This window comes from Vombatus ursinus, unplaced genomic scaffold (genome assembly GCF_900497805.2).
Source record: "Vombatus ursinus unplaced genomic scaffold, bare-nosed wombat genome assembly UNPS02014786.1, whole genome shotgun sequence".
Classification (NCBI taxonomy): Eukaryota; Metazoa; Chordata; class Mammalia; order Diprotodontia; family Vombatidae; genus Vombatus; species Vombatus ursinus.
In genome coordinates this window covers 33,526,266-33,539,751 of record NW_020954564.1, presented here as the reverse complement: position 1 = coordinate 33,539,751, position 13,486 = coordinate 33,526,266, and the positions used below count along the sequence as shown (strand labels likewise).

Genomic DNA, 13,486 nt, shown 5'->3' with positions numbered 1-13,486 from the left:
ATGGACTCTTTCTAGTAAGTGCTTATTCAATGTTTATGGAAATGCTGAATGGAATTACTTGACTTAAATCACTCAGTCCCTATTTCCACTCATGCAAGTGCCTTTTCCTCCAAATTTGTCCCTCTCCCCAGGATTTTCCTTGGCTCTGCCTCTCCCCACCATCCCAAGTTTACATAGCCCCTTATATCAAAAGCAAAATGGGTGACCTTGCCCTTGAACCCCGCAGCTGAACCCCAGGGAAGCTTCCGAGGGAATCCCTAAGTCTGAAGAGCAACAGTCAGGGGAGTGGGAGGGTAGAATGTCCACCTGGACTCAGATAGAAGGGGCTGAGCAGCACTGCAAGGCAGCTGTTTTTGAACCCCCTCCTCCTTCTGTCTCCAGACCCTGGTCTACAGGAATTCCTCTATGCCGCCTGGAGTTCCGGTGGAATTTATGGGCCCTCCACAGGCAGACAAACAGAGAAGGAAAACATCTCTCTTGAGTCCCACTCAAATCAAAAATCTGATTTCCGCTCAGCCTAGAGGGGCCCAGTTCAGCTTAAACCTCTTCAGGCTGGGACAGTCATTACTTGCCCAAAGTCTCCAGGACCCGGTTTTTTTTTCTTCCCCTTCTTCTACCTTTTTATTTCCTCATCCTCTCAGAATTACAGAACATTAGAACTGGGAAAGACTAGAAGGGCCTTTAGAGATTATCTAGTCTAACTATCCTGTTTTATGGAATGAGATCATCAGAGACCAAATGACTGACCCAAGTTCCCTCAGTAATTTAAAAGCAGAGCCAAGGAACGCAATGGCAGCATCCCAGAGAGAGAGAGCAGTAGGATGGGAGTCAGGAAACTAAAATCACCACACAAGAATAAGATGCTATGAAGGGGTCAGAATAACAGTTTTATCCCCATTTTACAGATCAAGAAGCTGAGATTCAAGGAAGTTAAGTGATTTGCCAAAGATGTGTGATTTGTAAAGATTAGTGATAATAGCTAAACCCCCAGCACCCACATACTCTTTCAGGGGGGTTTAGGAAGCCCTTGACCCCTGAGGAAGAAAGGGGTAAAGAGGAACTCAGCCTGTTTTCCCTGCTGGGCTTCCAGTCTTGTCTTCAGTCTTGGGATTTGGGGGAAGGGATGAAAGTGAGAGTGTAGCAGCCACAGGGGCAGAGAGCCACCTTGACAGGGACCAGACAGGAAAGGGAATTTCTTAGTAATAATTCATCAGCTCAGGAAGCAGAGGGAGGCCAGTTGTGTGATACTGACCTTGCTGGGCTTCAGGAAGGGGAGAAGTATGGGGGACCAAGGGCCATTCATTGGCTATCCTGAGGAGGTGGAGATTAAGCCTGGCAGGGGGGAGTGATAAAGGAGAAGCCTGGACCAAGTGTTCTAGACCTCTCTGGCAGTATCTAGAATTAACTTTAATCATTAATTGCCCACCCACAAGTGCCAGCCTCAGCAGCCAGTAGAGACTGTGACCCCCTACAACCAGAGAGGCCAGAGAAGATGGAGTTAATTTCTCTTTTTCAGGCAGGGTGAGGGGCAGACCAAGCCCTGGAGAGGAGAGCCAGAATCACCATTTACACCAGTCAATTAATATATCTAGCATTTTATTGGGAGGCTGCTCATGGGAAAGAGCACTGATATGGCAGAATCAGGACACCTGGCTTCTGGTCTTGGCCTTGTCCCTAGACTGTGTGCCCAAGGTCAAACTATTTCTTTCTGCACATCAATATCACTTTTACATCAATGTAATTGACCTAGGGCATCTCTAAAATCCTTTCCTCCTCTAATACTCTATGATTCTAGTTCATAGGATAATAGATTTAGAGCTAGGAGTATGAATGAAGGAATGAATGAAAAACATTTATTAAGTACCTACGAGGTTCCAAGCACTGTGCTAAGTGCTGGAGAACTAAACATCAAATCAAGATTTTTTTTTCCTGCCTTCATGGAACTTATATCCTAACAGGGTAGGAAACAGATACAATACATACAGGAAAATCAGAGAAAGTTATTTTGGTATGGGAAATCAAAGGGATGATGAATGGAGGAATAGGGTGGTTGATTGGCCATCTCTTTCCAAAGCAGCAGTAATGTTGATTTGATTACAGTTCCCAGAGCAAAAAGGAGAAGGCTGAGAGGGTACAAGGTTGGGGGCAAAGGTCAGGGTAAGAAAATGGCCTGGAGGTAGTGGACCCAAAGAAGAGAAATAATGAAATGACAATGCAATAAGAATCTCTCATGAGCCACTTTCAAAGCTATTTCATTGTGTCCTAGAGCAACAGGGATTCAGTACAAAAAAATTAATAGTCTTCTACCTTCATGCTTAGAACCCAAGGAGATCCAAAATGGATAAAAATGTGTAGACCTGCTGTCCTCAGATAGAGGAATAGAGGCTAAATGCTGATTTATTTTCTGACTGGAATCGATGTCAAATTCCTATCTCCCCAATTATATTTTATATTACACCCTTTTAAACATTCCATGTTTAGGCCAAACTGGACTTTTAGCTCTTCCTTCCCTTAATTTGAAAGAACATGTTTCTCTTCCTTGCATTCCCACGGACAGTCCCTGCTTGGGCTGAAGTCCCTACTGTTTTTCCCAAGGGTTAAAATGCTTGTCTTCCTTCAAGACACAGCTCAGGTAGCCCCTCCTAGGTGGTCTTCCCCTTTCTTCTTGCTGTGTAACCATGGGTAAGTCACTTAGACCTTTGGACTTCAGTTTCTGTTCAGAAACTCTGTTCAGTTCATCTGTAAACTGAAGGGGTTGGCCTTTTAACATTCAAGGGGTACCAATGCAGCACTCTGACTGTCTACATGTGATTCATCACTTTCACATGACCAACCCATCTTCTTTTCTGATTATGCCTTTCCTGGGTGATGTTTTTGGGGCCATTTCCACTTAATAAGGTGCAGCCTACTTATGCTAAGAAGAAACCAGAAGGCTTAATAAATGTTTGTATCTAAAACCTCATTAAAATGCAAATGTCTTTTTTCTCTACCTTGCTCCCATGAACCTATCAGCTCTCAGGCTGAATTGGTTTGGGGATTAGTCAGGGTGGAGATGAAGAGAAGGACAGGGCAGTGGGGGCCCACTTGGAATCCCTGGGCAGCCAGAGGTCTGGCATGGACTCCTATTAGTGAAAGAAAGTGTGTGAAGGAGAGGAGTCAGAGCAGAAGGGAGACTGCAAAAGGATCCCAAAGGGCGTCTTCCTTATGATTTTGACACCAGCTTGGCTTGCCAGACAGGGAATCTGAGGCAAGATTCTGCTGGGGCCAATTTAATGGAAACAGGTGGGAGGTAGGATACATGAGTTCTTGGGAAAGGATGGCATAAAAGAGAGAGTCCTGGATTGTGAATCAGAGGAAGCAGGCTCCAATTCCAGCTCTGTTGTTTATTACCTCTGTGAGTTTGGACAAGTCTCTTAATCTCTCTGGGTCTTGGTTTCCTGATCTGAGGAATGAGAGGGTTGGAATAGATTGCCTTTCCTTTCCAGTTGTAAAGGTATGATTCATTCCAGGTTGAAGGGCCTGCCTAGTCGGTTACCCAGGGTGCCCCCCCATGTATGGATATTTTTTTCCTGCAAAGATTAAGTTTTTCTTTCAAAGATCTTAGTCTATGCCCAAAGGGCTATAAAACTGTGCATACCTTTTGATCCAGCAATACCACTGCTAGGTCTATATCCCCAAGACATAAAAAAGGGGAGGGGGAGGGACCCATTTGTACAAAAATATTTATAGCAGCTCTTTTTGTGGTGGCTAAGAATTGGGAATCAAAGGGATGCCCATCAACTGGGGAATGGCTGAACAAGTTGTGGTATATAAATGTGATGGAATATTATTGTGCTATAAGAAATGATGAGCAGGCAGACTTCAGAAGAACTTGGAAAGACTTGCATGAACTGACACATAATGAAGTGAACAGAACCAGGAGAGGGATGTACACAGTAACAGAAATATTGTTTGATGAAGAACTGTGAATGACTTAGTTATTCTCAGCAATTCAATGATCCAAGACAATCCCAAAGGACTCAAGATGGAGCATACTGTCCACATCCAGAGGAAAAACTGATATTATTTGAATACAGACTGAAGCATGCTATTTTTCACTCTTTCATTTTTTTTCTTTTATTCAAGTCTTCTTGTACAAAATGACTAATGTGGAAAAGTTTTACATAATTACACATGTATAACCTAAAAAAAAATCTTAGTCTAACCATCCACATAGGAAAAATCAAGCAAAAAAAAAATTTTGCCCTAGATTATGATATGCAAGTCAATATTTTCCACTTAAAAAACATCAAATACATATATTTACATGCCTACATATAGTCCTACATATGTCCTGATATACTGTATACATGTATATACATAATGTTATGTATATATCACGTTTATGTTGTGTATACATATACATATATGTATATATTTATATAAATATGTATACATATATACACATATAGGATAGGCATTGCAGATGGACAGATTAGCTGGGCCTAGAATTGAATAGGAGGAGAGCAGTTTGGGTGATATTTTGAAAACTGCCCAGCATCTTCAGCAGCCCCAAACAATTCCCAAAGTCCATCTTTTTAGGCTCTGGATTCTATATGGCTACAATTTATGGGAACTTGTGGTTTTCCAATAAGCGAAATTGCAGGTGAACTAAAGAACAAAGGAGATAAAAACAAGGAGGAGTGTGCAGAGATGGCAGCACATTACCAAATATGATCTGCCTAATAGAAGTTGCATAAAAGACCTTATGCATGACATGTATGACAGAAAAAAGGAAGTAGGCAGATGAGAGTGAGGAATAACAGAGAAACAGCCCAAGTTTATCCTGGTATACATAAAATATTAAAATAATAACCTAGGGGGAAATCTCCAGCATATTGGGCAGATCCTCAGTAGTGGATCTGTTACAAAAAGACATGGAAAAGAATTAAGTGTGGAAGGGTTGTTACCTTCGACAGGGGAGGGAATACATATCTGAGACCTAAGTATGGAAAGTCTCTATTATTCCAAAAGGTGAGGACTAATACCTTGTGATGAAGAGAGTTCTGGACTGGGAATCAGGTAGCCTAGGTTCTAGCCCCAGAGAATTTAGGCTCGTTATTTCCCTTCTTTGGGCCCTAGTTTCCTCCTCTGTAAAACGGGGTAGGGTGCATTATCATCATCAACAAGAATTTATTGAGTGAGTACCATGTGCCAGGCACCGTGCTGAGTTCAAGGGATACAAAGAAAGGCAAAAACAGAGCCCCTGACCTCAAAGAGTTCACTTTCTAATGAGAAGAGACAACATGCAAATAACTATACACATGCAAGATACAGATAACGTAATTGGCACGTAATTTTAGAGAGAAGGAGCTTAGCAGTAGGGGCACCACCTTTTGCAGAAAGTGGAATTTGAGTTGAATCTTGTAGGAAGCTAGGGAAGCCATGAGACAGACTCTAGCTTTCAGCTCTGACATGACATAACATGACATAACATAACACGAAAGGTTAATGGAACACCGGTGCTCCCTTGGGAATATATCTGAATTTTAGTAGGACCCAGATCCACCTCCAAGATATACGGACTAATAAAGTAAATCAGAGTGTTGGTAAGATCGGGAGGAGGCAACCACTGTGCATGCCAGCTCTCTTCCCAGACCTTCGGCCCACGGACACAGCAGCTGGTCAGGAGTGCGGCCTGAGATAGTGGCAGCTATAGGAGTTCTGCGGTAGCCCCGGTCCCTGGGTCTGCTGCCTACGGACTCCACGAGGTGTCCTGTCTCTTTGGCTCCCGAGAACCGCTATCTGCGTTAGGGGCGGGGGGTGGAGGAAACCCGAGTCTTCCGATTGGGCGGTCAGCGAAGTCCTTCGTAGCCTCATTGGTTATTAGAGGAGTCGCCCTCAAACTTCGGCAGCTCCCAGACCTTAAATAGTAGTGCCGGTGGCTCTTTGCCTTAGAGCGCACACTGCGCAGTCCCGAAATCCCTACACGCAGTTCAAAGTTGGGGTCTGAGCTGGCGCCCCGCGCCGAAGCCCTTCTAGGTGGGGTACTGTTGAGCTCCCCTCTCCCGCGTCGAGGCCCCTTACTCTTGGGGCCCCGCACCCGGTAGCCGGGACGGCACGGCACTAAAAGGGTAGGGTCCGAAGCAGGACCAGACTCCCCCGTCCCCATGGCATTCGCCATGCTGCGCCCAGTGGCCGCCCACGTGCTATACCCCGACCTCAGCCTGCTAAGTGAGGACGAGGAGAACCGCAGCGAGAGCGATGCTTCGGACCAGTCGTATGGCGGCTACGAAGGGTTGGAGCCCGCTCGGCGGAGGACCGGGAGCGGGGCCGGGGGCGGTAGCAGCCGCCGAACCGGGGCCGGTGGTGGCGTTGGAGGCGGCGGGGGGCCAGTGGTGGTAGTGAAGCAGAGACAAGCGGCTAACGCGCGGGAACGAGACCGGACCCAGAGTGTCAACACGGCCTTCACGGCGCTGCGCACGCTTATCCCCACCGAGCCCGTGGATCGCAAGCTGTCCAAGATCGAGACCTTGCGCCTGGCTTCCAGCTATATCTCTCATCTGGCCAACGTGTTGCTGCTGGGCGAAGGCTGCGACGACGGGCAGCCGTGTTTCCGCGCCGTCTGCGGACCCAAGGGCGAGCGCAGCGCATCTGGGAGCGGTGGTGGAGACGCTCGACAGCAGCCGCGCACTATCTGTACCTTCTGCCTCAGTAATCAGCGCAAGGCGGTGAGTCCTGGAGGCCAGTGAGCGGGTGACTGGGAAGGGAGGCTCAGGCCGAATTTGTTCAGAGATTTCTCAGGCTCAGGGCCTTACCCACTGCCGGATGTAGAGGGCAAGTCTCCCTCCCCACGGTTCTAAAAGCCAGAAATTCCGCCGCTCTCAGCCTCCACCCAAGGGCTGAAACCATAGGATATCAGAGTTGGAAGAGGCCTGAGAGATCATTTAGTCTAACCCTCTCAGTCTTTCTCTGAAGAGAAGTGACTTGTCCAAAGGCTCAGTCTAAAGTCTCAATCTCAGAACTAAAATTAGATCGTAGGTCTCTTGACTCCGTCCAATATTTTTTTGCTTTTGCTTTTTTTTAAAAAAAAAAACTGGCATGCTGTTTTCCATTTCTAATGAGAGAAAGCTGGTGGCAAATGTGGAATCTGTTTCCCTGAGAAGTGGCACAGGCGGGAAATACAAACAGATTCCATGAGGGCTTGCTAAATTCCTGGATGACATATCCCCAAGGAGTTATTAAAGGGAGCTTCAGAGGGTTGCATCCTATCTTTATGCTGTGACGTTGACCGGAAGGGCAGCTGGACCCAGCCCTGACCTTCCACGATATGCTACTCTTTCTTGCCTCTTGTCAAAGACAGAACATGAAGCCAGTGGCAGAGCAGTGAGAGTAGAGAGATGGGACCAAGAAGTACTTCCATATCTTCACCTCACCCAAATTGATGAGCTTTGAGTCCCCAAGGAGAGAACATCCCGTCCTTAACGAGCCAAGATATTAGCTGGGCATGACACTTTCCCTCCACTTGTTCTAAGTGGAGAGTGGGGGTAGGGGTGCAGTGTAGTAGATGGCCAGGAGACACAATTAGCTAAATCAGTAAGCACAGGAATCCTACTGTCATGGGTTGAGAAGACTGTTGAATATCATGTATTCACCCATTTTACATGAGGAGGCACTGAGGTGAGGGGGGAGTAGTACTTGCATCTTCTGATTCCTAGGGTTCTTTCCTCCTCATGCAGTAGTGTCTGAATGAGTTCTTAGTGCATGATTAGGATATAAGATATGTAAAAAGATAAACCTACAAAATCCACCTCCAATTCCCAGCCTTAAAAAAAAAAACCATGCAGAAAACTTGCCCTATCTGAGGAAATTTCAGTAACCATAACTTCTATTATAATATGAGAAAGTCCCTAGCCCGGGAGAGGAAAAGTGATTTCTCTATCAAATAGCTAGTTAGTGGCAAAGCTAGAACCTTTAGAAGGCAGGATTAATTCTCTCCTTTAGGAAACATGGGAGTGCTGGGTAGTTTAGGACTAGACTCAGAGATTCCCTGCCCTGCCTTACTTTGAGGATAAAAATTAAAATATAAAACATAAAGATAAAAATTACAACTCCTATCTCTATGGCACTTTAAAGTTTCCAAGTCACTTTCCTTACAGAAGTTCTTCTAAGTAGGGAGTTGGAGTTTTTGGTCCCTATTTTATAGAAAAAGAAAAGGAAGCTCAGATAGGCAAGTGAAGTGACTTTTCCATGGCCATAAGCCTAGTAAAAGGTAGTATTTGAACCCAGATCTTCTGATTCCAAGTCTAGCGGTCTATCTGCTCCGAGCAGTAAGGGTTGTTAGACTCTTCAGCTCCTCCACCTGTGGGCTCCTGTAATGATACCTGCTAGGCTTGCTACCCTCTGTACCTAATTCCTGCTCTCTCTCCCCCAGTTCTCATTTACTAAAGTAAGAGGAGAGGGTCACTCTAGTGCACTACGGGTTCCCCCTCCTCCAGATGTGTTCTTTGACCCTCCTGAACATTCCCACCCCCCACCTGCGAACACACACACTCAGTGAGGTTCTAGTGACTGGGATATTTTCCCAGGGAGGGAAGAAGGGTTTGGTCAGCATAGCTGTTTCTCTAGGCGATGGTTCTACTACTCTGACTTGTCAAGGTGAGGCTTATCACTTTGCCCTGAAAGGTATCCTAATAGGTAATATTCAATGTAAGGGAAAAGATTTATAATCAGAGAACTTGGATTCAAATCTTGGCTCTACTCTTTTCATGAGTGACTTTGGTGAAGTCATTTTCTGAAGTCATGTCCTGAGCTTTAGTTTCTTCATCTATGAAATGCAGCCGGGTGGGTGGGTGGGAGCATGTGATTAAATTCTAAGTTCCTTGTAACTCCCAAGTCCCACAAAGTACATTTGAGGACACTGGGTTCTTTTTCAATTCTTCTGCTTGGTGTTCTAACAAGTACATTCCCCTTAGACCCTCTTCAACATCTTTAAGAGAGGCAAACTGAAGTCAGAAATAAGGAAGAGAAAACCCAGGTCAGTGGTAACTTTAGCCTATCTCTATAGTCTTCTGAGCCACCTGTATTCTAGCTGGTTGCTCAGTGATTTATACAGCCACTCTATGCCCTCTACATGAGGTTACACTGGTCATGGATGGGTAATTCACTCCTTTTCCTGGAAGAGAAAGAAGGGGGAATTTTACTTAAATTAGTAGTTTCTTTCTAGATCCCCTTTGTTTACCTATCTCCAGTAGTAGGCCTGTTTCTGCCAGCAACATAAAGTTCCTTCTCTTACAAAGCCATGAAGGGATAGTCAAATAATTTGAATAATTTGACTTAGAACTGAAAGAGAACAATCAGTTCCTCCAACTCTCTCTTTTTTAACAAAGAAGAGAGTAAGGCCTTTGAGCAGGGGAGAGGAAAGTGACTTGCTTGAGGTAATAGTTAAGGCCTGGGCAGAGCTGAGATTGTGTCAGAAAGTCAAGTATGGCAAAGATTACATGCTAATGAAGTGTGAGCTATTTATGTTTTAAAAGTGCTTTCCTCACAATAATCCTGTGGTACAAAGATTTATCTCCATTTTACAGATGAGGAAACTGAGGCTCAGAAATGAAGATATTTGCTTAAGGTCATAAAAACACTGGGCTGCTACATGTCACAGTGGATACAGAGTCAGGCCTGGAGTCATAAAAGCTCATCTTCCTGAGTTCAAATCTAGCCTCAGACACTTACTAGCTGTGTTACCTTGGGCAAGTCACTTCACCCTACTTGCCTCAGCTTCTTCATCTGTTAAGTGAGCTACAGAAGGAAATGGCAAACCACTCCAGTATCTTTGCCAATAAAACCACAAACAGGGTCACAAAGAGTCAGACACAACTGAAAAAATTACTGAACAAACATACAACCATTGAGTTTCAGATCCAGCATTCAAACCCAGCTTTCTTCTGACTTCAAGTTCATTGTTACAGTCTTAGGATCATAGATTGAGCACCAGAACGGACCTCACAGGCCATTTTGTCCCCTTAGTCAGTTTACAGATGAAGAAACCAAGGCTCAGAGAGATTAAGTGAATTGCCCAGGGTCACACAGAGAGTACGTATCAGAGCTAAAATCTGAACTCATGTATTCAGGGCTCTATGTAGCGTTAGATTGTGCTACCCTCCAGTCCTAACCCTGCCAGGCTACCAATGGGGTTGAATCCTTGAAGAAGCCCACAGGAGAATCCTGCTGAGAGCTCATAGGTTCTCTAGAACTGTCCTGGTTTGTGGCTGAATTTCAGGTAACATTTGTTGTCAGCCCCAATATGCAACAAATATTATTCCACAAAAACCTGTGCTTGGAACCAGGGAGATAGTTTTGGATAAGACATAGTCCTGGCTCTTATGACAGTCTAATAGATAAGTTAAAGCATTATTTATTTATTCAAAAAGCTGGGTACTCTGCTGGTCAGGAGATGCTAGTCAGGGAATGGAGATGCAAACTTGAGCTAAGCCACAATCCTTGCCCTCATAGAGCTTATACTCCCATTCCAGATCATCAATGCCAAGATTAATTGTAAAGGTCAGAAAGCCCTCAATACTAGTAGAAGTTGGCCCTACAAGGTACCATGGAACCAGGATAAGTCTTTGACTCAAACTCTCAGCTGCAGAAACTTACTCCCACCCCTTCTCCTTTATTCCTTGGGATTTGTCTGGAAGACCAGAGCATCTTAAGGGCAGAAGCCCATCCAAATTTGGCTTTAGAAGCCACTTTCCCATCCCTGCTGATTCCTCCCGGGAGTAGCTGGGGAAGGGGGTGGAGGGATTCTGCTGTGTTGTGACTCTAAGACTTAGATGGGAGGAAACAGAGCATGGTCCAGGGGATCTGGAAGCAGGGGGTACAGCAGCCCTTTTCTCAAGTCCCTCTACTAGGCTACCAAATTGATGTCGTTTGGAGGAAGGGCCTGAGGGAGCCAAGACAGAACTTCACCCAGAGGTTGTAGTGGAAAATGAAGAAGCAGCCCTGACTGAGAACCTGCTGTATGCATAAACCCAGGTGCTGCCAGAGACACCAAATAGCCAGTTTCCATTTCTATGGCACTTTAGGATTATCCCCATTTCAAGGGGGAAGAAACTGAGGCTCTAAAAAAAGAAAATGACTTGCCCAAGGCCACACAGGTAGTAAATATCAAAGCTAGGGCTGGAACACAAGCTTTCTGACTCAGGTCATTTTCCCTCCATAAAGTCTTCCTACTTAGGGTTACACTACACATGTAGATTAAGACAAATAAAGTATATGTGGGTGTATGTTTGTGTATGTACAACACACACAAAGAATGTATATACAAATTGCATTTATATAGCACTTTGTAGTTTACAAATTTCTCTACGTTGTGTCTCTAGCCCCTTAGAGACCCTCCTGAGGCATCCTCATTTCACACATCTAGTAAATGGCAGAGAATTCAAGCCTGAATCCGGTGCACATAGAGACCTGTATTCCCTGTGGTGTCATCAAAATCTCAAAGCACAGAGCCAATAGGAGTAGAGAAAAGGTTAGATTCATTATTTGGAATCTAGGAAGACTTCTTGGAGATGGTGAATTTTGAACTGGACGTTGAAGGGAGAACACAGTCCATTGTTCTGGCCATTCATTTCTAAGCATGCATCCATGCTAACTCTGCTCTCACTAGGCAGCTCAGATCCTAATCATAAAATACCATCCCAAACCTGTCCAGTGGGGATGAGGGACCTTGGGAAAATGAGGGCCTCAAGGGAAGGGAAGGAGGTGAGATTGTCCCGGGCTGCCCTCTTTTGGGTCACTCCTGAAGTCTTGCTCCCAACAGTTGACTGCCTACCTATAAGACCCTCTGTCTTGTCCCTCCTCCTTCTTACATCCCCATCCCCCAACAGGGTCTGCTTGGGAAGTTCCAAAGCTCACATCTAGAACTGGCTGCTGCCTCTGCCCCCAAAATAGACTTGCCTGTGAAGAGACATGTTGTTCCAAAACCGTGAAGAGGCATCAGAAAGTCCCAGCCTACTCTGGATGTCCTTGCCTTGCCCTGGGACTGATGGGGAAGAGGCAGTTTGGTACAGTGGGACCACTCCCTATAGAGTCAAAGGACCTGGGTTCCAAACCCACCTTCAATTATTTCTCTCTTCTGGGCCCCAATTTCTTCTGTAAAATAAGGGCAATTGAAGATCTTTTCCAGATTCCCTGTCTTATCTTCCTACCAACCCAGTTCAAGGCACCACAGAACCTAGGAATCTAGAGACCTGGCTTAGAGCCCCTGTGTCCTCGGGCAAGTCACTTTATTGCTCTATCTCAGTCTGTTCCCTTATCTGGAAAATGAGGGCATTATCCTAGATCAGAGGGTCTTAACCTTTTTTTGTATCATGGACCCCATTGACAGTCTGGTGAAACCTATAGACTCTCAAAAAAATTTTAAATGTATAAAATAAATTTATAGTGAATTTATAACTATATATTTATATATGGTTTAGTAGATAAGTATTTGTAATGTATCATAATAGTGAAATACAACTATCAAAAAACATTTTTTAAACAAGTTCATGGACCCCAAGTTAAGAATTCCTGTCCTCAGGGGGCAGGTAGGTGACGCAGTGGATGAGAGCTCCAGCCTTGGAGTTAGCAGGACCTGAGTTCAAGTCTGACCTCAGACATTTGACACTTACTAGCTGTGTGACCCTGGGCAAGTCACTTAACCCCCATTGCTTAAGCAAAAAAAAAAAAAAAAAGAATTCCTGCCCTCAGTGATCTCTAATCTGTTTTTCAGCTCTGATATTGTGTATCTGTGACTTTACATGAGGGGACATTGTCAAGGAGGATGGACTACCAAAGGGCATTGTGATATAGTAAAAGGATGGGAGAATTTGGAGCTTGGCCTAATTCTCTTTTTAGTTTTGTGTGTCCTTAGACAAATCATTTAATTTCTCTAGACCTCAGTTTCCTCATCTATGAAATGGAGATGACACCAGTCTTGCATTCCCTCTACTGGTATCACTGTTGTTAAGGGGAGACTGGTACAGCAGCCTCTAGATCCATTGAGAATGTAAACTTTGGTTACAGGGCTCATAAGAATCTGGGAAAAAAATACCCTAAGGTGGTGAAATGATTTGTCCAAGGCAAAGTCAAGATTCTAACCCAAGTTTTCTGACTCAGTGCTTGGATGCCAAACGTCAAGGATGCAGAGATCTGTCCTGGGCATTCTGGCTCTAGTGGGACACAGTCCCTGGACTCTGACTATATATGATCAACAATTTAAAGGGATCGTGGAGAAATAAAGCTGGAAGGAGCTTCAATCCTAAAGGATAAAGTGAAAACCCAAGGTCTCACAGGTAGTAAGCATCAGAGTCAGGATTTCAAGCAATTCCTCTAACTCCCAATTGGGAATTCTTTCCTTTGTGCAACTCCGGATTCCTAGTCCAACCCCCTTCATTCCACTGATAATAAAACTAAGGCAGAGAGAGAGAGAGAGAGAGAGAGAGAGAGAGAGAGAGAGAGAGAGAGA

The 13,486-nt window shown here is 44.8% G+C and overlaps 1 protein-coding gene across 1 annotated transcript in view; it reads left to right on the top strand.

Moving 5' to 3' along the window:
* Positions 1-5,961: 5,961 nt before the first annotated feature.
* The window catches only part of LOC114047364 (transcription factor 15-like), an 8,319-nt gene continuing 794 nt past the window's right edge, over positions 5,962-13,486 (top strand). Inside the window, exon 1 of the mRNA XM_027868175.1 lies at positions 5,962-6,710. Within this exon, the coding sequence (XP_027723976.1) occupies positions 6,150-6,710 (561 nt within the window). The 5' untranslated portion in view covers positions 5,962-6,149. The remainder of the gene's footprint in view (positions 6,711-13,486) is intronic.